The sequence below is a fragment of the Chenopodium quinoa genome, unplaced genomic scaffold (assembly GCF_001683475.1).
Source record: "Chenopodium quinoa cultivar QQ74 unplaced genomic scaffold, ASM168347v1, whole genome shotgun sequence".
NCBI lineage: Eukaryota > Viridiplantae > Streptophyta > Magnoliopsida > Caryophyllales > Amaranthaceae > Chenopodium > Chenopodium quinoa.
In genome coordinates this window covers 4,166,724-4,189,334 of record NW_018744151.1, presented here as the reverse complement: position 1 = coordinate 4,189,334, position 22,611 = coordinate 4,166,724, and the positions used below count along the sequence as shown (strand labels likewise).

Sequence of the window (22,611 nt, the reverse complement as noted above, 5' to 3'; positions counted from 1 at the left end):
AATTAGTTCTAGGTTATTTTAAATTGCTTAAGAAAAATATAATTTTCTAAAAAAACTATGTCAATAATCAACACGTATATATTTTGTTAAACCTAAAAATATTGTACAAGTTAGGGCATAAAAAACATATAACATGCAATACTTGACTAAAGATAATATTGTGTTTTCAGCAGCAATGTCAAAATTACTCACTAATGAACCTTGCACTAGTTGTCCCCCACTATTTATGCAATGGGCAAAATCATGTACAGATGTACTCCGTTACCTCCGTAACATGTTTGTAGGCCAAATTGGACTGTTTTAAAGTATTGGGTATTGAGTATTGACGTATTGTTGTGGGGCTTTGAATTTTTTTATATATATCCGAATGATACGGTGTATTCAAGGTTAGTTTTTACTAAATATAAAATAAATAATAATTATTCTGTACTAAAATGAACAAAATACATAACTCTAAGGGTTGTATATAGCATTACTCATGTAAATATATTTAATGCCTATTTATAACTCTAAGGGTTATATATAGCATTATTCATATAAATATATCTGAGTTGAAAACAAATTTCGCCTAAATCTACTGTAGAGTATTTCTCTATAAGTCTATTTAAAACAGAAAACAACAAAACGTCAATACGGTCCACATGCTCCAAAGTTAAAAAAATCCGATTAAATTATCATCTCTAATTAAGTTCATTGTGATTTAAGGAACATAGCAAATTCCCTACAACAATGGTCAATGTGGGGATTATCTTTAATCCCCGTGATTGGCGGACCAACTTTTAAACTGTCCTTTTGACTTACAATCAAAATTATTCTTTTCTTTAGTTGCATTGCATATGAGTAAGACGAGTTGGAGGAATTTAACTAACAAGGATCCTAATATTGGTCACCTAGTTTACACTTTTCTTTTCTTTTTTTTTTTCTTTTTTTTCTTTTTTTCCTTTTCTATTTAATTAATTTATTTAAAATTATTATTTTATTAGGGGGAGGGGGATCCTAAGAAAGGGAGGGTTTGTTAATGATTTTAAAATAAAAGGTGCCATATCCCTAGTGAGTAGTAAGTACGTGTACTAGATGAGTTGTGCTTTACATAATTAGTTAATGTCGCTTGACCCTTGCCACTATTATTAATTTTGTTGTCTAAGCAATTTGATGCATAATTATGATTCTCTTCGTTTCTTTCTTCTCTTACAATTTATCTATTATTGGTTGTATTTGTTGATTGATTCATGTGACTTGTTTGATCAATTGATAGTATTGGTAATTTGTACGGGTTGCTGTCAAGTAATTTAACTATTTGGTTAAATATTTGACATGATCAATGCTGATTGTTAGATGTTTATGTGTAATACAAACAACATTTGTATCAAACAAACAAAAGCTAAAACAATTAGTAAAAATCAATATTTCAATCATTAAAAATTTGAAATTTATTTCAAACAGTGAAAAAATCATTTTCAATTTAATTATAATAATGAATCAAATATATGAGCAATGAAATAATGTATGGCGGACTGACTGCACCTCCTCTACACATGGGCTTAAAACTCAAACTAACAGAATTGGCATTCAGCCTCAAGTGTTGAATGCTCTTAAAGTAGAGTTGCCGGGGACACGAGCAAGGCACGCAGCAACGAAAATCGAAGTTTTTAGATTAAAACAACCATTAATAAGCTTTAAGGATGATATATTATAAAACATATTTCTGGGTTTCAACCATTAGCTTATGTTTTTGGTTAAGTTTGTCCTTTAACATGGTATCAAAGCCAACGTGACATAGAGATCACGGGTTCGAATCTCTCCCACCCCTCCTTCAAATTTCTTCCACGCGAAAGTTTTAGTTGTGCCATGATCAAAGTTGTTATATGAAACATTCAATTACGTTGCTACATAATACGAAGTACAAGATAGTAGTATATAATGTATGAACATTACTAAATGCAAGTTTAGACAAGTAGATAAGCATTGAGAATATTTAGGTGTTCAAGTTCTTTTTTCATTTGCTTAGTTAACAGAATCAAAACTAAGAGTTCTGCCTGTACATATATGTATTCTTCAGCTGATCTAATTTAAGACTTTAAAACAAGCCCATGTCTTATGTACTTATGTGTTAGGTCTGTTAACCTTTGGACTTTGTTTTTGGGCTTATGGTTGTTAATACGAAGTATTGAAATTGTAAAATTTCTTGTTACTTTGTTACTATCATGCCATGCATTTGGGTCAACTAAGCGTTAAGCTTTTTTTTTTTTTTTTTTTTTTTTTTTTTTTTTTTTTTTTTTTTTTTTTTTTTTTGAGAGAGAGAGAACTAAGCGTTAAGCTTTTTCAACCATTTAATTTTGATGAACTAATATTGCCACATTGAACCCTTTTTTTATAGGAAATGTTAGGTAGACATGTTATGATAAATTAAATTTAATTAAATTACAAGACTTTGTGGATACGGACTTATACACACAAACTCCGAGCAACCACGAGTATCCCAATTAGCCATAAGGTGGGCTACCATGCACATTAAACATTGATCCTCCTCGAAAACTGATTTTGACAAGCCAAATATTGATTTTAGCATACCCTCTTGTGAGATAGTATTAAAAAAGGGATTTGTTAAACATCGCCCACAAATTACTACATAAAGCCCACAAAATTCACTTGGTTTCCCAAAATTGCCCTTGACCTTAAAAAAAAACACTCACACTCTCATCACTCACACTCTCATTGCTCATCTGCTTTCAACCTCTCTAAAAAAAAAAAAATCAAAATAACGGCAATGTCGAGGCGGCAAGGCAAGGAAGTGGCGGCGGCGGCGGAGGGAAGGATGTCCCAAGGAGGAAAGGTATATTTTGTTTAAAAAAAAAAAAAAAAAAAGGGGAAAACCGCCGTGAACGCGGTGGGGCGCCCTGGCTGGACGCCCAGCCGGCGGTGGTGGCGCCAGATGCAGACGCCGCCACCAGTTGGCTGGCGCCTGGGCTGGACGCCACCGCCACGGTTGTGGCGTTTAGTCTAGGCGCCGCAGCCGTGGCTGTGGCGTCCAGCCCAGGCGCCAGCCAACTGGTGGCGGCGTCTGCATCTGGCGCCACCACCGCCGGCTGGACGTCCAGCCAAGGCGCCCCCCCCCCATTTTTATTTTTTTTTATTTTTTTTTTAATTTTTTAAAAAATTGTTTTTAATTTTTTTTTTTTTTTTTTTGTAATATAATTTTGAATTGTTTTTATATTTTGTTGTTTATTTTTATAAATTTTTTCAATTTCGTTGTATTTTTTCTACGTTTATATTTTGTTTACAATTATTTGTATGTTTTTAGTGTATTTGATTTGCGATGATGATTATTTATCGTATAAATTTTTGTATGTTTATATATTTTAAAATTTTGTGTAGGGTCGTCATGGTGGGGGGAAGAATATAGAGCTTCTTAGTAGAAGTTATTCAGTGGAGAGGTCGGGGCATAGACATGTCAGATCCCGTGGTATTTCGGCCTCAGTTCGTAGAGAACGGATCCACCGTCGGGATGAGGATGACGATGACGATGATGATGATGATGCTGAGGAGGGTGACCAGGAGGAGGAGCAGGAGGAGGGCGCAGATGAGGATGAGGATGTGGACGATGGCAGTGGACCGTATGATGATTACGGTCCATTCAGTCAGAGGGTTGATGACATGTACGAGACGCATATGGTGGAGGTGCGTAAGGGTAGGGGTGGTAGGTTTGTTAGTAGATCTGGCACATCATCTGCGTCCACTGTATCTGGGGCAAGCAGGAAACGGTCAAGGGCGGGTAATGATTCTTGGGTTGTTAGGAGTGAGGTGCCCGGTGGGCCTGTTGACGGGAGTGTGATTCCTAGCTTTCTAGGACACATAGCTGCCCGTATTTGGGAGGACCAGGAGAGGCCTTCAGTTACGGGGTTGTTGAAATGTCATACCCGGGAAAAGACTTGTAGTTTTTTGCGTACATGGGCTGAGGCCTGGCCGGCGGAGAGCGAGATGTTCGAGCGACTGGAGGGCACTGGGGTGAAGCACGTTCCTACCACCATGCACGATAAGATTGACAGTACGCTGATCACGGCTTTCATTGAGCGATGGCAGCCGGATACAAACTCTTTTCACCTTCCGTTCGGTGAGATGACGATCATGTTACATGACGTCGAGGCCATTCTGGGGATTCGTGTTGAGGGTAAACGACTTTGTGCTGTGGCTGATGCGGGTCAGGCAGATTCGCTGGCGGAGTTGTTGGCGGTGGACAGGGCTGCACTGTACACCGAGGCGCTAGGTGTTTGGGAACACGGAGGTGTGAAGATCGCATCCGTGTTGCAGCGGTGTTTGTACCCGAGTGCACGTAGGACGCCCGACGCACAGCTGAGTGCTTATGTTTTTCTACTCCTCGGATGTACCTTGTTTCCGGATAAGAGCGGCGGAAACAAGCTCAGGCCACGCGACATCGTAGAGGCGTGTGACCCCGACAGTGTAGGCCAGTTTTCCTGGGGATCGGCTACGTTGGCGTATTTGTATCGCCAACTAGGATTTGCGAGTCGGGCTGACGCGGCAGGTATCACTGGGTGTCTGACTCTATTGCAGACTTGGATATACGAATACTTTCCTGCATTGCGACCACATCGTGACCCAGTTCCTATTGATGAGGGGATGCCGCGTGCTTGTGCGTGGAGTCCGCGCTCGGAGAAGAAGTCCGTTGACCGCCTCCGATCGATACGGTTATTGCTGGACAGGCTGTCCCCCTTAGAGGTAACGTTTATTTATAGAGTCTACATTTTATTATTTGCACATATTATATTCATGTTATTATATTTTATATGTTGTAATTGTACAGGTGAACTGGATGCCTTTCGGCCCGAACCCTAGTGTTAGGGTACCCAGGACCCTGTACACGGGACTCATTCAGTATCGTGACATCGTCGAGGCGTACATGCCCCAGCGTTGTCTTCGCCAGCTTGGATTTGTCCAAGTTGTCCCTCCTCCCCCGGCGTGCCCGATGAAGGCGGTCCGACCTGCATCGTCGAGGGAGTACGTCGTGGAATGGCCGGATATCATGACCGGGACGTGGGACCAGTTTCCGATGGTGGCTCGATTATGGACAGCGGAGTTGCAGCGGCCGCCCTCTGGGGTTACTCCCATGTGTGACCATTACTACATGGAATTGTTCAACCGGTATTCGCACCCGAGGTTGATCGCTGATCTCGACCACAGCGATGATGATTATGTGCCACCGCCTACTGCCACGGAAGCGGTATGTCTTTTATTATATTTATCGTTGTCTTTTAATTAAGTTTTATTTGTTGTTATTGTATTTCATCTTCTGTTTTTTGTTGTATGCAGTGGATGGGAAAGATAATGCAAGACGTTCAGAAACTCTCTCTTGAGAAGGACAGCATGAGTGCAACAGGGAGAGCTGTTGTTGATAGTCTGGAACAGACCCTTGCGCAGTGGGAGTCGTCGTCGAGGAGGGATTACTGATGGTTATTGTATTTTATTTATAGAGCATTATGTTGGACATTATGTTGTAAAATTGTAACATTTTAGATTGTTCTTTTAGCTTCCAACTTAAACATATTATCAGTGCTGTTTTTAAATTTTGATATAACCGTTCGTGGATCCGCGCAACTTACCCATGCAACATATAGAATGCAGTAAGCAATACAATATAAAATATTAATGTTCTCATTAAAAGAGCAACGTACAAATAAGATTACAAATAAAGAATGTAAACAAGAAAAACTAAAATGCAGCTAGGGTGTTCCATTCGTGGATCCGGTCATTATATAGCGCATCCCAACCCTCTACGCTCGCTGTGCGAATGTTGTACCACCAAGGTATAATCGGTGGCACCGGAAAATCGGTTGACATGTCTAGTCGGGTGAAATGTCTGTATGACGACCCAAGAAACGCAATAGCTAGCTCTCTGACCGGTGTGGTGACAGTCTCACGCGACCGCCAAGGGAGAACCGTGGTACAAGGATAATAAGCTTGACTATGCACTCCCAGGCCGAAATGCATGACTGCGCATTTGTAAATGTTTGCAACGGCAAACAGATCTAGGGGCGCGTCAAAATAATGATTTTCGCCGCAAGGTCCACCTCCCCACCGGATACGCTGGAGAGCGCCATCCAAGTCATCCTGGTACACATGACGATAAACATTTCGGTTAGAGGCAATTTCGCTGTACATCAACTCACGCACCAAACCGTAGTTGTCTTCGCCCATTTGAAAAACATCAGCCACGACCCGGAATCCGCAGTTACCATCTCCGATTACATCATTCCACCCTTCCAAGTACGACATGATGATCGCAGGTATCCTTTCCTTGTACGGAAACTGATCAACATCGTTTCTTCCTATTCACCAAATAATTAATTATAGACAGTTAAGAAGACAGGAGTAACACTTTAAAACTATGTGCAATAAAAACAACCAAAACGTACCAGTTCTCAGGGGCATATTCACAGACGATGAAGATTGACTACGACTAGATGACGATGTCCGACCACGAGAACGACCACGACCAAGACCACGGATATACTCAAACGCACTCCTGTTCCGCCGTTGTCGACCTCGAGGACGGTCAACTCCTTCGGGTTCCTCATAATCTAAGTTAGACGGGTGGAACATGTCATGAAGCACATGAGTAGCGTCACGAATAATAGAAGGATGGCTGGAGGACACTCGGTCGTACATCGAACGGAACTGCTCCAACTCTTCCTGTTCACGGTCGGCCGTTTGATTGTCTGCATGCTCACCAATAACAAGCGTCCTCCAGAATGAATGGACCTGATCAACATGTAACGACGCCCTTTCTTCTGTAATAACGCGATGAATGGTGCATGCGCAAGGTAATCCATGAGTTACTGAAATAGTACACCCACACCGAGTATACACTTCGTCAGCCAAGTCCCTCACCCTGTTCAGCTCAGTGAGAATCAACCCCAAGCAGTAGTGCGACACACGACCATGGAGAATCTTAAATATAAAATGGCTATACATCGTACCATGTCGTCGTCTGGAGTCCTCTAGAGAGGTCCTGATGTCGTTCTTCTGAGTTTCAATTGACTTGTTCAGTCTAGCGAACAGTGTATCCAAAGCAGTGGTCGATGAATCAATCCAGTCCTTGGTAGCTCTATGAGCGCTCTCAACTCTACATGTTGTAGTGTTCCCAAAATGAAGTACCTGGTTTGTCCAATATTTGACAAACTTTTCCCTATGAGGGACCCATTTATGCATCACATAGTCCACCAGTGCCGGACACCACTGGTACGAATCCCTGAAGTTAGCCAATGCTCGCTCATACGCTTCCTCTGTGGTAGCCTGTAGGATCTTCCGCCACTTACCATTCACCAATCTCTCTGCCATTTCCAAATTCTTCTTGAAAAGGTTGTAGGCTTTCACTTTCACGCAGTTGTTGATGTGCCATGTGCACAATAAGTGGTTCGATTCGGGAAACAGCTCTGCTATGGGGGCAAAGAGACCTCCCTCACAGTCGCTGACGATGGCTGCTGGATGAACATTAGGCCCGATGTAGTTTCTCAGCTTCTCCAAAACCCAATAATAACTTGGAGCCGTCTCATCCCTGATGATTGCATGACCAATCAGAAAGTTCTGGTTCGTTGGAGCCATCCCAACCATCTCAACCAGAGGGAACTTGTACTTGTTTGTCTTGTACGTTGAGTCGATCAAAATCACAAATGGCCAAGACTTGATCATATCAGCAAAATCAGGATGCACAAGGAAAAGATGAGTCACCTCCGCTGTATCTTCATCAGAATCAAACCAGAACAGGTAACCACGTGATTGTGCCTGGTGTAGCAGCTGTTGTATAGGGTTCCTTCCCTCTGACCGTTCAAACCTGAGTTGTTGTCTGACGTTGTAGATGTGTCTTCGGTTTGGATGGTCTTCTGGAAATTTCTCTAACACAGATGCTAATATTTTAGCAGACTTCACTTGAGCATCACTCATTTCTTTCACAACTAGTTTCGCAGCAGGACTTAAGCCGCTCAGTTGTCGATGACCCTCTTCATATACTATCATCTCATGGTTGTGATACCCCCATTTAGAGTAACCTATCACTTCCCAACCGTCACGACTCCGTAGTTGTCGAACCTTTACTCTGAACTCACACCCACAACCTTTCCGCTTTGTGTCAAACCGAGTGGCTGTACGAAAATCTCTTTCTTCTCTTTTGCGATAACGGTCACATCTCAAAATGCGATCCATTCTACCATCCCGTTGAGATTTATGAGTTGCTACTACCAAGCAAAATCCAGCTGCAATTGCAACCTGTTTTGCCCAATCAATCGCCTGTTGAGCTTCTTCGAATGGACCATCATGTCCAAATATCTCACTGTAATCATTTCCGTCTCCACCATATTCCTGCATCAATTATATATTACAATAAATACATTTAACGGATAATACATTTAATTTCTATATTTCCACATAATTAACACAAAAAAAACATAATTATATATAATCAAACTTAATTTTTATAAAAACCCAATTCGAATTTTCAAACTAAATTTAAAAATATACCATTTCGAATTTTCAAATTTAATTTTAAAAAAACCTATTTCGAATTTTCAAATTTAATTTACAAAAAACCCATTTCGAATTTTTTTAAAAAATCATTTTCGATTTTTTATTTTCACAAAAAAATTAAATAAAAAACAACAACAAAATCAAAAAGGAAAAAATAAAAATTAATTATTAAAGGTGGCGTCTGCCAGGGCTGCCACACCCACTGGACTGGCGCCTGGCAGGGCCGCCTCACCCAGTGGAGTGGCGTCTGCCCAGGACGCCAGTCTGGTGGTCTGGGCGTCTGGGCTGGACGCCACTCTGGTGGTCTGGGCGTCTAGCCTGGACGCCACTCTGGTGGTTCTGGCGTCCGGCTTGGACGTCCAGGCTACGGTTTGGGCGTCCACCCTAGGCGCCGGAGCCACTACGACGGTAAACCGTGAATTTTAGCGGTCACTTACCTCGTTTTCCGTCGACGACGACGTACCTCCGGCGTCCCCCGCATCTCCGGCCTGCCATCCGGTCTCCCCCGGCGAGCCAGTACGGCTCCACATTTTTTACACCGAGATTATCTCAATTTTAGCAAAAGGGCATAATGGTCAAATCATAACATATTTGTGGGCTTTATATGGTAAATTGCGGGCGATGTTTAGCGTTTCACATAAAAAATTGTGTTCTCAAAATGGTTGTTCCAAAATCAATAATTGGTGTGTCAAATTCATTTCTCGTTCTCTATATATTTTTTTTTTGACGAGTTTCTCACCTTATTCTTACGAAGTACTTATTTAAAATCTAATTATTTCACACTCCAAAAGTTCAAATAAATTAAGACTTGATAATTCGGCTAAGATAATATTAGGGTTTAGTAGTTTCAATAAGGTATAGTGAAAATAAGGTCCAATAAGATTATACTTCCTCCATTTCACTAATATTGCAACTCTTCTCATTTTACATTCATCAACATATTATTTCAATCACTAATATGTTTAAATATCTATAAGTAAAAGAAAATTTGCCAAAAATAATACCACCTTTGGCTGGTCTTCCAATAATAGCACCACCTTTTGATTATTCCAAAATAACACCACCTTTCGCATGTATTTACAAAAAATGAAACCAAAAAACCGGTAACTTGTTTTACAGTTGGGACACGTGTTCTAGTTTGATTGATTAATTTATTTATTTATATTTTTAATTTTGAAAAAATTATAAAAATAATTAAAAAAAAAATAAATTAATTAATTAAACCCCCCTTCCCACTTTCCAGGTCCTCGGCCCAACCCCTTTCACCGGCATCCACCACCCCCACCAAGACCATCCACCTGAAACCAAAAAAATTAAAAAACCCCTTTCACCGAGAACCACCACCTTGATTTCGGGCTCCTCCCTTCCCCGTTCCCGATTTCAGCCCCCACCTTTCCTCTCCGTAGCAGATTCAATCCCCCCTCCCTTCATTGTCCCCAATTTTGAGCCCTTCCCCTTTACACAACCAACATTTTTGACTGGTTATGGTTTCGGGGAAGGAGATAGGTGGTAGTGTCCGGAAATTAAGAAGGGAAAGGGAGGGGATATCGAAAATGGAGAAGGGATGGGTAAGGGCATCGAAAATGGGGAAGGGAAGGGGACATCAGAAATGGATAAGGGAAGGGGAAGAGGCCAAAAATGGTAATGGAAAAGAGAAGGGGGGGGGGGGGGGCGCCAGAAACGGCGACGGGAATGTGGTGGTGGGTTGTTTAAGGGCGGGGGAATGGGTGGAGGGGTGTCGTTAGGGAACGGGGAAGGTTGGGGAGGTCGATCGGTGGCGAGGGTGGTAAGGGGTGGGGGTTGGAGGCTGGCGGGGGGATAGGTGGTGGGTTTATTTTTTCAATTTTAACTTTGTTTTTTTAATTACTTAGGTTTAAAAAAATTAAATAAAAAAAATTGACCAATGACATTGTGACACGTGTCACGGGTAACCTGTACAACAGGTTACCAACCGGTTTTGTTTCATTTTTGGCAAATACATGTTAAAGGTGGTGTTATTCTTCAATAATCAAAAGGTGGTGCTATTATTGAAAGACCGTCCAAAGGTGGTGTTATTTTTGGCAAATTTTTCTTAGTAAAAATATATTAATTTGATATTATGCAAAGTATAATTTAAGGGGATCTAGTCAACCCAAATATTTTTTCTTAATCGTGATCATAAAAGTTAGTCAAAGTAAAGAAAAGTATATATATGAATGGTTTATAAGTGATAGTGTTGCAATTTTAGTGAAAATAAGAGTTGATAAAGTTTATATAATTTGTAATTAGAAAGTTAAGGTTTATTATATAATGACCCTGTTTGGTAATTAGCTGGTAGCTGTTTGATATAGTTGATTGTATTAGCTAATTTGACTAGCTGGTTATTTTAGCTGATTTTACTAGCTGGTTATACTTAGTTGATTGTGTAAAAGTGTTTGGTAAATAACTGTTAATTGTTAGCTATTTTAGTGTATTTAAGAGCAAAAAGCTAACTGTTCAATAAACTAATTTTAAAAGCTCTTATAATGAGGTTTTTCTAAAAGAGCTTTTTTAACCCAAAAAGCTCTTTTAATTATCTATATATTTACCAAACACCCAAATTAGCTTTTTTAAAAGGTCAAACTGAACATTTAATTGGGCAAAATAAGCTAACAGGTCTTCAACAAACAAGGTCAAGGTAATACTTCCTCTGTTTTTTTTTTTACTTGACACCTTTCTATTATCATACTTGCCAATGCATGTTTTTATCGCTTATTTTGGGGCTTCTTCTAATAACTTCAATTACCAACATTATAAATTTATAAAAAGTGGATATTAATAATATATACATATAAACGATTCAAATAAGATCTCACATGACTACTCCGTATATTTTATCGTATCTATTAATCACAAAGACGAGTCAAAGTGTAGTATGTGAACAGTGTAAAAGTTAAACGGTGTCAACTAAAAAAAACGAAGGAAGTATAAGGTAATATATTTTGGTGAAAAGGAAGTATAAGGTAATATAATTCATATGAAAACACTACTTTATAATAAAGCATAACATCAAGAATTACAAATTCAAATTGCAAAACAATGAGAGTTGCACATACAAGCTAAAGACCTGTTCTCTACAGCTTAATTCACTTCAGTTTAGTTTAGTTCAATTCCTAATTTTCTTCTCTCATAAAATATTCATTGCAGTTCTATTCAGTTAAGTTCAATCCAGCTCGGCTCACTTCTTTTCAATAAATCAGAATTGACTCTAAGTATTTTTTTTTATTCCTTTTATGGCTTTTAACAAAATCAAATTGAAGCAAATGACAAGTGATGACATTATCACTAATTCACTAGTACCATATTACCCAAATAAAAACACCATGAAACTTCTCGAATCACCCATTTTAGAAGCATGTAGAACCTTAACCCAAATTTGTACCAATTGCTCTACTTCTTCCGGTGTTTCATACACAAACACACTCTCATTTTCATTGTTTTTTCCTTGAAACCCAAAAAAAACACAAAAAAATAAAAAAGAAAACCTCTAGTGGACTCATTCTTCAACCAAATATAAACCTCACGCTTTACACTTTCTCTCTCCTCATCGGAAAACCACTCACTCTCTTTCTCTCTCCTCCGGCACCCGCCAAACGACGTCGTTGCCCGGCGTGGTTCTGTCATCGGACCTCCATTTTCCGGCAACTTTCATGGCCATTTCACCTTCATGGGCCGCTCAATGGGGCGTTCGTCCCGTACTTATGTCTGGAAATTCACTCGAAACTAAATTCGCTTGGTAACCACTTTAATATTCTTAATTTCTTATTTCGCTTCATTATAATCTTGTTGTATGTTGATATCAGAGGCGGGCGCTAAAATTAATTTTTTAAGGAAAAGTATGTTACTAAATTAAAAAGTCGGGCCCTTTTATAGTAGTTTCACTTAGGCCCTATGCGGTCGACCACCCTGCACATGCTCAGAACCACCCTGGTTGATATGATACTGTTTTAATAGGATGTTGTAATTGTTTTCTAATTAAAAGATGCAATTGTTATGATTCTATTTCGCTTCATTACAATCTTATGAATTATGATGTTGATATGCTACTGTTTTAATGTGAGTTTGTATTATTTGTATATGTTTTCTAATTTATCTGTTGGCTTACGAAGCTAGGCATTTAAAGTTTCATATTATGTAGCGAAATTGAATACATACTTGGTAGATGAATTAGTTACACGTTTCAAGTACCGGTGTCGGACATTCGATGCTTGGACATGGATACTGATAGAGTATAAAACATATTCCCGGCCTCAATTATCTGCTTAAGCTTTTGGTTGAATTGGTCGTCTAGCTGACAGGATATTTCAACACTTCATTTTGAGCCATAATCATGGAAAATTTTAAGTGGACATTTGGACACGTATTAGATACCCGAGTCTAAGTAACATAGATTATCTTTAATGATTTGAAGGATTTACATGTATGAAAATATTGCCAAATTAATTTTGATGGGCCTGGAACCTTTTTTTTCCATCATCATTAAAAAAAAAATCCTTAGAATGAGTGCTCCAATGTGTTGATAGACAAAAGGAGAAGGATGTGGAGGTCGACGTGTGTGTTTGATAGAATAAAAGAAAAAGGATAAGGAGGCCTACGCTGGAGAAAAAAACTATTGGTAGAAGTAAAAAGTTCATTTCTTTTTTTTAGGGGGAGAGGTAACCGGGTAAGTACTTTGGTGGTGGTGGTGGTGGTTTGAAACAAAGTTGATTGGAGGGAGTTAAGATTTATATGAAGAAACTCAATTTATAGGAGCGGGCGAATGTAGTAATGTAGTAAGTGGTGAATGGAGGGAGAGTGTGTTCGTTGGCGACCAGTTTGGATAGTTGGGACTTGGGAGCCATAATTAGATTTATTTGGTTGGTTATGTATGATACCAAAGTTACTTCGCATTAGGGATGCACAATGCACCTTTACATGTTTGTGTTATTCTCAATTTCCTATTAAAAATTATATGACCTGATCCTATAATTTTGTACTTGAAAGTGATATCTTGGCTGCCTTATTGTTGTCTTTGCAGTGGACCTAGCAAGACAAGAGCGATTCAATCCCTGAGTTCCAGTATTTTTTCCCCTGAACCGGTGCATTTATCATTTAACGTGAATTCAGCTCGAAGTCCATGCCATAAAAGGGGTTTCCGTTTCATTGTTAGGGCCGAGTCTGTGAGTATCTCATTCCAAATTCTGTATTTCATGTCTTCTTTGCTATTATGTTTCTGTTCATTTTATTTTTATGAATATGTGTGTACTCATACACCTGTATATACAGGACTACTACTCAATCCTAGGAGTCTCACGAAATGCCAGCAAATCAGAAATAAAAAGTGGTGAGTTACTGTTTTGCTTCATGACTATATCATCAATGATGTTTTTAATTAAAAAGATTCTTAATTTACTATGATGCTCATAACAACGTAAGAAGATTTTTTATTCATCAAAATTTATTCTCTTGACCATGAGCTGTGCTGCAGTCATATTATACCCTTGCAATTAACAATTATTGGGATGTGAAATTCTAGTAAATGCAGATTCATTTTTAAAAATAAGCTTACATAGGAGAGACTAATTTGGTTCAACTTTAATTTAGAATATGCAATATAATTTTATATGAATGGATGGCGGCTGTTTTGCAAATTTCATGACTATTGAGATTTAAATTGATAATAAGGCAATTGAAGGATTGACATACAGAGTACCTACACCAAAGGGGTATCATATCAGAAATTCTTGTTCATGTAGATTGTAGATTCATTCTTACGAGTATGATAAGCCTAATAGGAGAGACTAATTTTGGTTTTATGAATTTATGCTAATTTAGAATGTGCACTAGAATTTATATGAATGGATAGGGACTGTTTTTTAAATTTCATGAGAAATATTGAGATTATAATTGATATAAGGCATTTTTTTTGAAACCTGATATCAAGGCAATTGAAGGAATTGAGACACAAAGTATCTACAGTTCTACACCAACGGGGTGTCATATATGTCATTTCATTACAAAAGGAATTTTGAATACCTTATGCCGTTGAGCTATTTTGAAGCAAATAATCTACAATATCAAATAACATAAAGTGTTGCTAAGAGGCAGAAACTTGACTTCAACTCTGTATTACCTTTTAAATTCATTGTTTCTTTCTTTTTAAACGCAACACCATAATGCCAACAGAACTTCAAACATTATACTCTCAAAAATTCAATGGTTCTTTCTTTTTTAGCACACCATCATATTGCCAACACAACCATCTTCCACACTTCAGCAAATCAATTGTTCTCAAAATACTCAGCGGTTCTCATATGAGACTAATAATTGGTGCCAAAGCAAGAGGCTGGTACACGCTACAGCAGCTTGCAAGGTACACATTCCATCTCTTATAAACATCTACAGTAAGGATCTTCACAATGTAATAGACTAACATTAGGAAGGGCAATTTGGGAAGTCTAGTACTTTTAGGTTAGTATTGCTTGGCCTTAGTATAAATAGGGGATAGTATATGCAGTAGGACATTATGTGAATTGTGAGAAAATATGTTGAGAGTAGTAACCTCAAGTTACTAGGAGAGTGATAATTAAAAGTTATCTGGAGAATAATAGCCTCAACCTATTAATCTATCACTTTTGTATCAAATTCTGCCATTATCAATCAAAGTTCCAAGCTTTCATCTTATTATTCATATAATATACAAACCAGAAAATCAGTCTATAACACACAATGATGATGGTCAGGCAAAACAAGCTTTAAGAAAAGCTTTCTTCTTCAAATATCAATTGTAAAAAAGACCACACAGAACATTGTTAAGGAGATCACAGAAAAGGATCCACTCTTGCTTTGTCACCAAATCATCTTAACATTTCCCTCTAAAAACTCCTACACCTTTAGACACAAACTTCTTCCCATATTTCTCTATTTGGCTCATCTTTTGTGAAAAAAGAAGACATTTTTTAGGAAATTTTTTGATTAATTCCTTTTTGAGTGACTTAGTTCTACTTCTTGCCATGGTCTTTATAGCTTCATAATCTACAATTGGATATTGGTTTATGTATAAGTATGCGATTTTTGACAATGACGTCACAGAGTGAAGCTGTTGAGTTTTTGTATGAGTATTACACAAATGTACAAACAAACAATGTTGCCTCTTCCTTTTTCATCTTATTTCTCATTTGTCTATAGGATCTATGTTGACTGATGGGATCCTAATGACCATTATTATTGAGGATTGAAGGGATTCCTTTAAATTCTTCTTTGCAAAATGCAATGTGAAGGAGTGTATGTTTTCCGTCGATATTCAACATGTTCTTCGGTTGTTGAAGCTAGCTAATGGGATTATTTTTTATGAGAGTAAAGGAAAAGTTGATAGGATTTAGCTTAGGTCTAGTTTCACAAAAGGTTATATCTTCATATTTGGGCGTGCATTAGGATATGTGGACTAGGTTTGTACAAAAGATTTGGAAAACCAAAAGCGAATTTGACAATAAATTTCACTAGGTTGATTGAACCCGGTTTTGCACACCCTTAAATAGGGCTGACCTACTTCACGACTGAGAAGTACAAGGGACATATTTTGTGAGAAGATAGTAGGAGCAACATCTTTATTACCCCTAGCTTGGAAGACTGAATATGGTAGGGGATGGGACCTCTACAATGTTAACCAACTATCCAGCAAACCAGTTAACAGATTTTCCACATTTTAAGAGTTGTAGAAGTAGATGAATGCATACAATCTTTGCAAAATATGATAGGTTGTAAACAGGTTGATCTTGTTAGGAAAGTTGTAGGTCTTGGATGCAGAGTCTTTTGGATATTTCTTTGGTATCGGATTTAATACTTTGGAAAAATGACGGTTGTGGGCTTAAGACCAATTTTCTTGATGAGCTTTGTTAATTCGCCTTTTTTGGAATTTCTGCCATAACAAAGGGACAAGCCTTCTAACTATGTCGGTGAGGTGAAACAAATAGTTTATGATACCCAGTTTAGCACTGGATCTCCGTTACTTCGATTGTGTGGAAATTCTGCCATACCAAAGGGACAAGCCTTCTAACTATATAGGTGAGGTGAAACAAATAGTTTAAGTAACCCAAGTTTAGCTCTGGATCCCCGTTAGTTCGCCTTTTGTGGAAATTCTGCAATACGAAAGGGACAAGCCTTCTAATTATGTAGATAAGGTGAAACAAAGAGTTTATGTAACCCCTGGATTTTTAGGTTGTTGACTTGTTGTCAAATACATTCTTATAAAATCTATTAAATGAGCTTTGTTGGTCTGTTAGTGAGCTTTGTTGGATAAAATGAGTTGGAGGCATTGAGGCTGTCTTTTCATTGGAAGTAATTGTCTATCATAGATGGCATTGGTGTGAAATTTGGAGGAAGCCCTCAAAATTTAAAAGCAAAACATTATTGTGAGTAGATGAAAGATTAAGTGAAGGGTAGAATGCCAAAGAGCTATGTTATATGTTTTTTTTTTTTGGCTGTTGCAAGTAGTCAAAATGGAGTATCAGCTTTTCAGTTCTCATGAATAAAGTCGTTGCTATTGATCCTTATCTGAACAAGTCATGTATCCTTTTGTGTTTTTCATTTCAATAATTTAATGTTTTTTGATGGGTTATTTCTGGGAGATAAAACTGTACTGAAAGGCTTTATTATCCAAGTTTTGTTTTGTGATCCTGATCTGTTATAATGTTCATACCCCATGCTTATTTATTTAAATTTTCCTTCAAGGGTTACAATTATTTCCCTATAAGGAACTAATTTTGTTTTGTGTTCAGCTTATCGCAAGCTTGCAAGGAGTTGCCATCCTGATGTTAACAAGTGAGTTTATTCTTCCCATATTTTTTTCCTACACATGCTCTCCATCTCACTATGATTGCAAGTGATATAATATTCTTATGTTTGAGTAGTTATTTAGTATTTAGATTTCTCTGTAACTCTATTGCTATTTACAGTTCTGTGTGTCCTGTTATTTTTTTATTTTTAATTTTTTATTCTTTTACTTTTGTGCTTTGAATGTTAATCTGTGATTGTCAGCTTAAATTTTAGAATCATCACATTTCACACTGCATCATTAAGGGTAATTGAGAGATAGATATTAGCCTGTGCCCGTCAAAGTTGTTTGAATGATTTTGGTGGAAGTAAATTGGGTTTGTCTTTACTATTTCACAAGAGGTATCCTTGCTGATAGTAATTCATGCCTTGCAACTTCAGAGTTCCCTCATGAGCACTTAGTTGTTTAGTGCCTTTAAGAATAGGTGAAATTTGTTGTAACTTCCTGCCTGTTCTGTTTGAATACCAAAGGCTTTCATTAATTTACTTTGGCCAGTCTTCCAAAGTTTTGTTGAGGAAATGTGATTTGATAGCAGCCCACACCTTTGTTGTAGGCATAAACAAACTGATCTTTAAATTGGTCCATGTTGTTCCTTCTGGATTTTAACCAGTCTGTAACTTTTGATTAGAGAACCTTTTTAAAAGAAAGTAAAAAATCGAAAGTGGCAGCTACAATAGAATGTTAATACGAGGCAGGGAATAGGCTTAGATATAACGCCAGCGAGGATTACTGCCTATTAGACAAACAAAGTGGATGAAGTATGTTGAAGTAATTGCCACCTTGTTTTTTTCTGAATTATTTTCCCACCATTTGGCTATTCATCAAGGTTAGTAGGGACCAGGTAAGCTTGAAGGCTTTACACTAGATATTTGATAGGATAGTGATGTCTAGCAGACAGCCAATTCAGTGCAAATGAAGTTTGTACTCGCTGAAATCGCGAGATAGTACGAATAAGGACTTGAAGCATCCTTAAGTGCCTTAAGAATTAGTGATCACTAAATTGTCATCTACTTGCTACCAAATCTAAACCTAACTTGATGAAGCACAGCCTACTTAAACATCACATCTGGTTGTCCCACATTGATAAATGAAGGGAGAGTTGACACTTTATAAGGCTAAAGCGGTACTCCCCCTATTGCCATATGATTTTAGAGTACTCCCTCCGTCCCTAAATTACATTCTTCTTTCTAGCATTTATTCCTCACATAATAGAGAGAAAGAGGAATGTAATTTAGGGACGGAGGGAAAAAAACCTCTTATGGTCTTGTGAAGTTTGTTTCTCTCTCTTTTTGATGATGGGTGTGGCCTAAGCCCATATTTAACATGATATAGGGCCATGCACATGATTAGGACCTTTAATGGCTTCTCCTATTGCCATATGGTTTTGAGACTTTTGACTGCAAGGTTTTTATTATTATTATTATTACTATTATTATTATTATTATTATTATTATTATATATATACATATATATATATATTTTTTTTTTTTTTTTGAGGGTGAGTTATAACTACCAAACTAATACGTAGTATAAGAAAACAATTCTAAAGAATTGAAGAATGCTTAACAATATGATACAAACACTAGAAAAAAACAAAAGATGAAGGTATAAATTAGGTAACGAAGCAGTATGCATCCACTGAATTGATCAAGGAGAAACAAATTAAAAAGGTGCATTTAATCCCAATATCATATGGCAATGGGTTTTCTTGATAAAGATCAAGGTTAGGCTAGGGCGTCTGCTACAAGGTGTTTCCATGGCCCCCTTATTATGCAGTCTGGAGCAGGCATCTCACCCTGATTGATTCCACTTCACTTTTTCTTCAATGGCTCCGAGCTTGGGTCTTCATTCTAGTTCCACGATGCGATGTTTTTATGGGACATCGTATAATAACGATTTACTAAATATGCATAAGGAGGCATGCAAGATAGGTAGAGAATCAGGGGTATAAATTGTCCCAACTCATACAAATAGGGCAAGGGCTTACAAAATAACCTAACTGAGGAATTCACATAAAAATACATTATATGGGGCACAAACTCATGAAAAAGAGGCCAAATTAAGGGTATAAAGTGATGTAAAAGTCGTCTTAAAGCCCACTTATCAGGTAGTTAGCACATTGAAGCTGATTGACTGCTAATTTAAGAATAAAAGTCAGATTGACTGAATGCTTTTGGCATTTGGGCTTTAATCAAGTAGTGCAGTACCTTGTGGGTTTGAAGGTGCTATGCAAGACCTGTGATGGGACACTGATGTCTCAATAAGGCCAACTCAACACAACTGAGGAATGGTACTGGGATTGATACTAGTTTGAACTTTCAAGCATCCTTTATTGTCTTTCTAAACGATTTGGGATCATCTGCGAGAAGCATAAATAATGTTGTGTGGTTATCCAACACCTAATGACTTTGTGACCTCTGCCTTGTTGAGACTCAGGAGTGGCACCCTTTGCTATACCTTCTGCTGATGCATGTCCCAATTTACATGACTAAATCTCAACTTAATCATGTTGGTGCTGATTGCTGACATACCTCACTGATTTTCTGTTCCTTTTTTTAAGCTCTGAGAATGCTGATGTTACTTGCTACTGATTTTTTATCCTCTCTCTATGTATGGAAGTTATAGACTCTTCCAGAAGTTGAATACTGATTTTCATAAATATTTCCTTCTCTTACCAAGGATGTTAATCATACCCTGAATTGTGGTTCATGCCATTGGCATGTTCAACTGTTTGTTGATCTTAATAAACTGATTGGTCTCAAAAAAATAGTTTACTTGAACAGTTATTTCAGGTTTTCCTTTCTTGTGTAGTTGTGTGCCTTTGAGTTGTGAACAAGTTTGATTTTCTTTTTTTGCTTTATGTAGGGACCCTGGAGCAGAGCAGAAATTCAAAGATATCAGCAATGCTTATGAGGTATGTATGACAACTGTTGCATTACCCTTCATTTGACATGTTATCTAGTTGCAAATTTTCTAATAGCAACTTTTATATTAAGAGATTTACTGATCTCAAAAGGCAGTCCCTATGAAGGGTATCCCATCATTTACCTAGAAGGAAACTGCCATATAATACCCACCCGTGAGGCTGAGAGTTATACAATCAACCTCACGGCTGGAAGATGGGAGCTCAATTATGATGCTCGTCTTTGAGCCACTTTGATTGATACAATCTCCCACTTCAGATAATAAGCTGACAATTAACTAAATGTGTAGGTCTTGTCAGATGATGAGAAGCGGTCTATATATGACAGATATGGGGAGGCTGGCCTTAAAGGAGCTGCAAGTGGTGGTCCGGGGGTAAGTGATATTTCTTAACATTTCATTGATGTTTTGTGGCTGTAGTTGTTCTGAAGAATTTACAATTTCCAACAGGATTTCACCAACCCCTTCGACCTATTCGAGTCTTTATTTGACCTTGGTGGAATGGGAGGAATGGGGGGAATGGGAGGAAGAGGCAATAGAAACCGGACCACTGAAGGTGAAGACCAGGTTTACAATCTGGTGCTGAATTTCAAAGAAGCCATCTTTGGCATTGAGAAGGATATTGACGTAAGTCGTCTGGAGACCTGTGGTACTTGCGATGGATCAGGTGCCAAACCTGGTACCACGCCAACCAAATGTAGCACATGTGGCGGCCAAGGGCAGGTCATATCTGCAGCACGTACTCCCCTTGGGGTGTTTCAACAAGTGTCCACTTGCTCGGCCTGTAGTGGGACTGGGGAAATTTCAACTCCTTGTAATACCTGCAATGGTGATGGACGGGTAAGAAAATCTAAGCGCATCAGCCTGAAGGTTCCTGCTGGTGTTGATGCAGGCAGCCGATTGAGAGTTCGTGGAGAGGGTAATGCTGGAAAGAGAGGTGGGCCTCCTGGAGACCTCTTTGTTTCTATTGATGTCATCCCTGATCCTGTGTTGAAACGGGACGATACAAATATTCTCTACTCCTGCAAGGTTTCATACATCGATGCCATCCTTGGGACAACGCTGAAGGTCCCAACTGTGGACGGGACAGTAGATTTAAAAATACCGCCTGGCACACAACCTGGGACAACTTTGGTGATGTCTAAGAAAGGCGTGCCAATGTTGAACAAACCCAACATTAGAGGAGATCAGTTGGTTAGAGTGCAAGTTGAAATTCCAAAGCGTCTTAGCGATGATGAAAGGAAGCTTGTTGAGGAACTTGCTAATCTAAATAAAGGTAAGGCTCCCAGCACAGCAAACAGTAGAAGATAGCTGAAATGATAAAAACTAGGAAAGTTATTCTTGTGTTGATGGTGTTTTTGCTCGACTTCCCCCTCTTTGATTGATCTCATGTTGCAAGTACAAGCCCAGAAATTTATCCCCTTGCCCTATGTTCTTAGCTGAAATTGTAGGAATGGGGATATATCCCGAGGCAGATATAATTGTATGACATGTATGTATGCCTGTATGGTACAAACTTTTTGGAGGAGGAAACAACTTGGGTAATATACCTCATTTTATTTATCTTAAGCCACAGCTTTTTGTTTCCAGTTTTTCTGAGCTTGCTGGGAATATTGTAAATCATTGGTGCAGTTAGCGATAATCACTGCTGTACTGTAAGCTCTTATGAGCGAATAACAGCTGCAAATATTAGCAATTTATACCTTTATTCTGGGAGTGATGAACATGCTCTCATGCCTTTCATTTCATCCTTTTAAATATTTATTAGCAATTTATCATTCTCATGAACTTCCCGAGTACTGAAATATGCAGCCCTTTCGGGACTAAGTCAGATACAGAAACATGCTTTGAGGATTTGAGTACCATTGCTGAGAGTTTGATGTGCTAATCTAACCAATATGACATAATGACAACCCCTTTTTACCATCAGTAAATTTAAATTTGTAGAAAAATATAATTGGAAAAAGGGAGGTATTTTAGAATACCTCTTCTATGGTTTTACACCACTGCTTTTTAGAGAGAAGAGAGAAAGAGAGATGGTACCAATGCTTGAACCCTGGGCCTAGACTTCAGAGGTTTCATTCTCTTACCACTAGTCCACAAGGTAAGCTGGTGCAAGCTACTTTTGTAGATATCAACTTAAAAAGTTCTAATTTCGTACGGATGACATACTTGAGGCTCTTTCTTTCTTTTGTTTATTTTATTTTATTTATTATATTTATAACAGTGAATTTAAGTGTATAAAAATTAAAAACTACCTTTTTTTTCCTGATGATGTGAATACAAAAAACAATAATAATTATAAAAAAAAAAAAAAAAAAAAA

General features: G+C 38.2%; 1 protein-coding gene across 2 annotated transcripts; it reads left to right on the top strand.

Moving 5' to 3' along the window:
- Positions 1-11,795: 11,795 nt before the first annotated feature.
- Positions 11,796-22,045, top strand: LOC110693669 (chaperone protein dnaJ A7A, chloroplastic-like). 2 transcript variants are annotated; one of them, XM_021870828.1, is made up of 7 exons: positions 11,796-12,289; positions 13,571-13,712; positions 13,819-13,876; positions 17,310-17,352; positions 20,231-20,279; positions 20,579-20,662; positions 20,738-22,045. In XM_021870828.1, exons 1-7 carry the CDS (start codon positions 12,204-12,206, stop codon positions 21,596-21,598), a joined length of 1,323 nt encoding a protein of 440 aa, XP_021726520.1. In that variant the 5' UTR covers positions 11,796-12,203; the 3' UTR covers positions 21,599-22,045. The 2 variants fall into 2 exon arrangements, with proteins under 2 accessions (XP_021726520.1, XP_021726521.1); XM_021870829.1 differs by lacking the exon at positions 11,796-12,289 and adding an exon at positions 13,126-13,469.
- The last annotated feature ends 566 nt before the right edge of the window (positions 22,046-22,611 follow it).

Coding starts and splice junctions, on each gene's coding strand:
- LOC110693669 (XM_021870828.1), top strand. CDS start 12,204: ATGGCCATTTCACCTTCATGGGCCGCTCAATGGGGCGTTCGTCCCGTA. Junction 13,713..13,818: donor TCATTGTTAGGGCCGAGTCT/GTGAGTATCTCA, acceptor CTGTATATACAG/GACTACTACTCAATCCTAGG. Junction 17,353..20,230: donor TGCCATCCTGATGTTAACAA/GTGAGTTTATTC, acceptor TGCTTTATGTAG/GGACCCTGGAGCAGAGCAGA.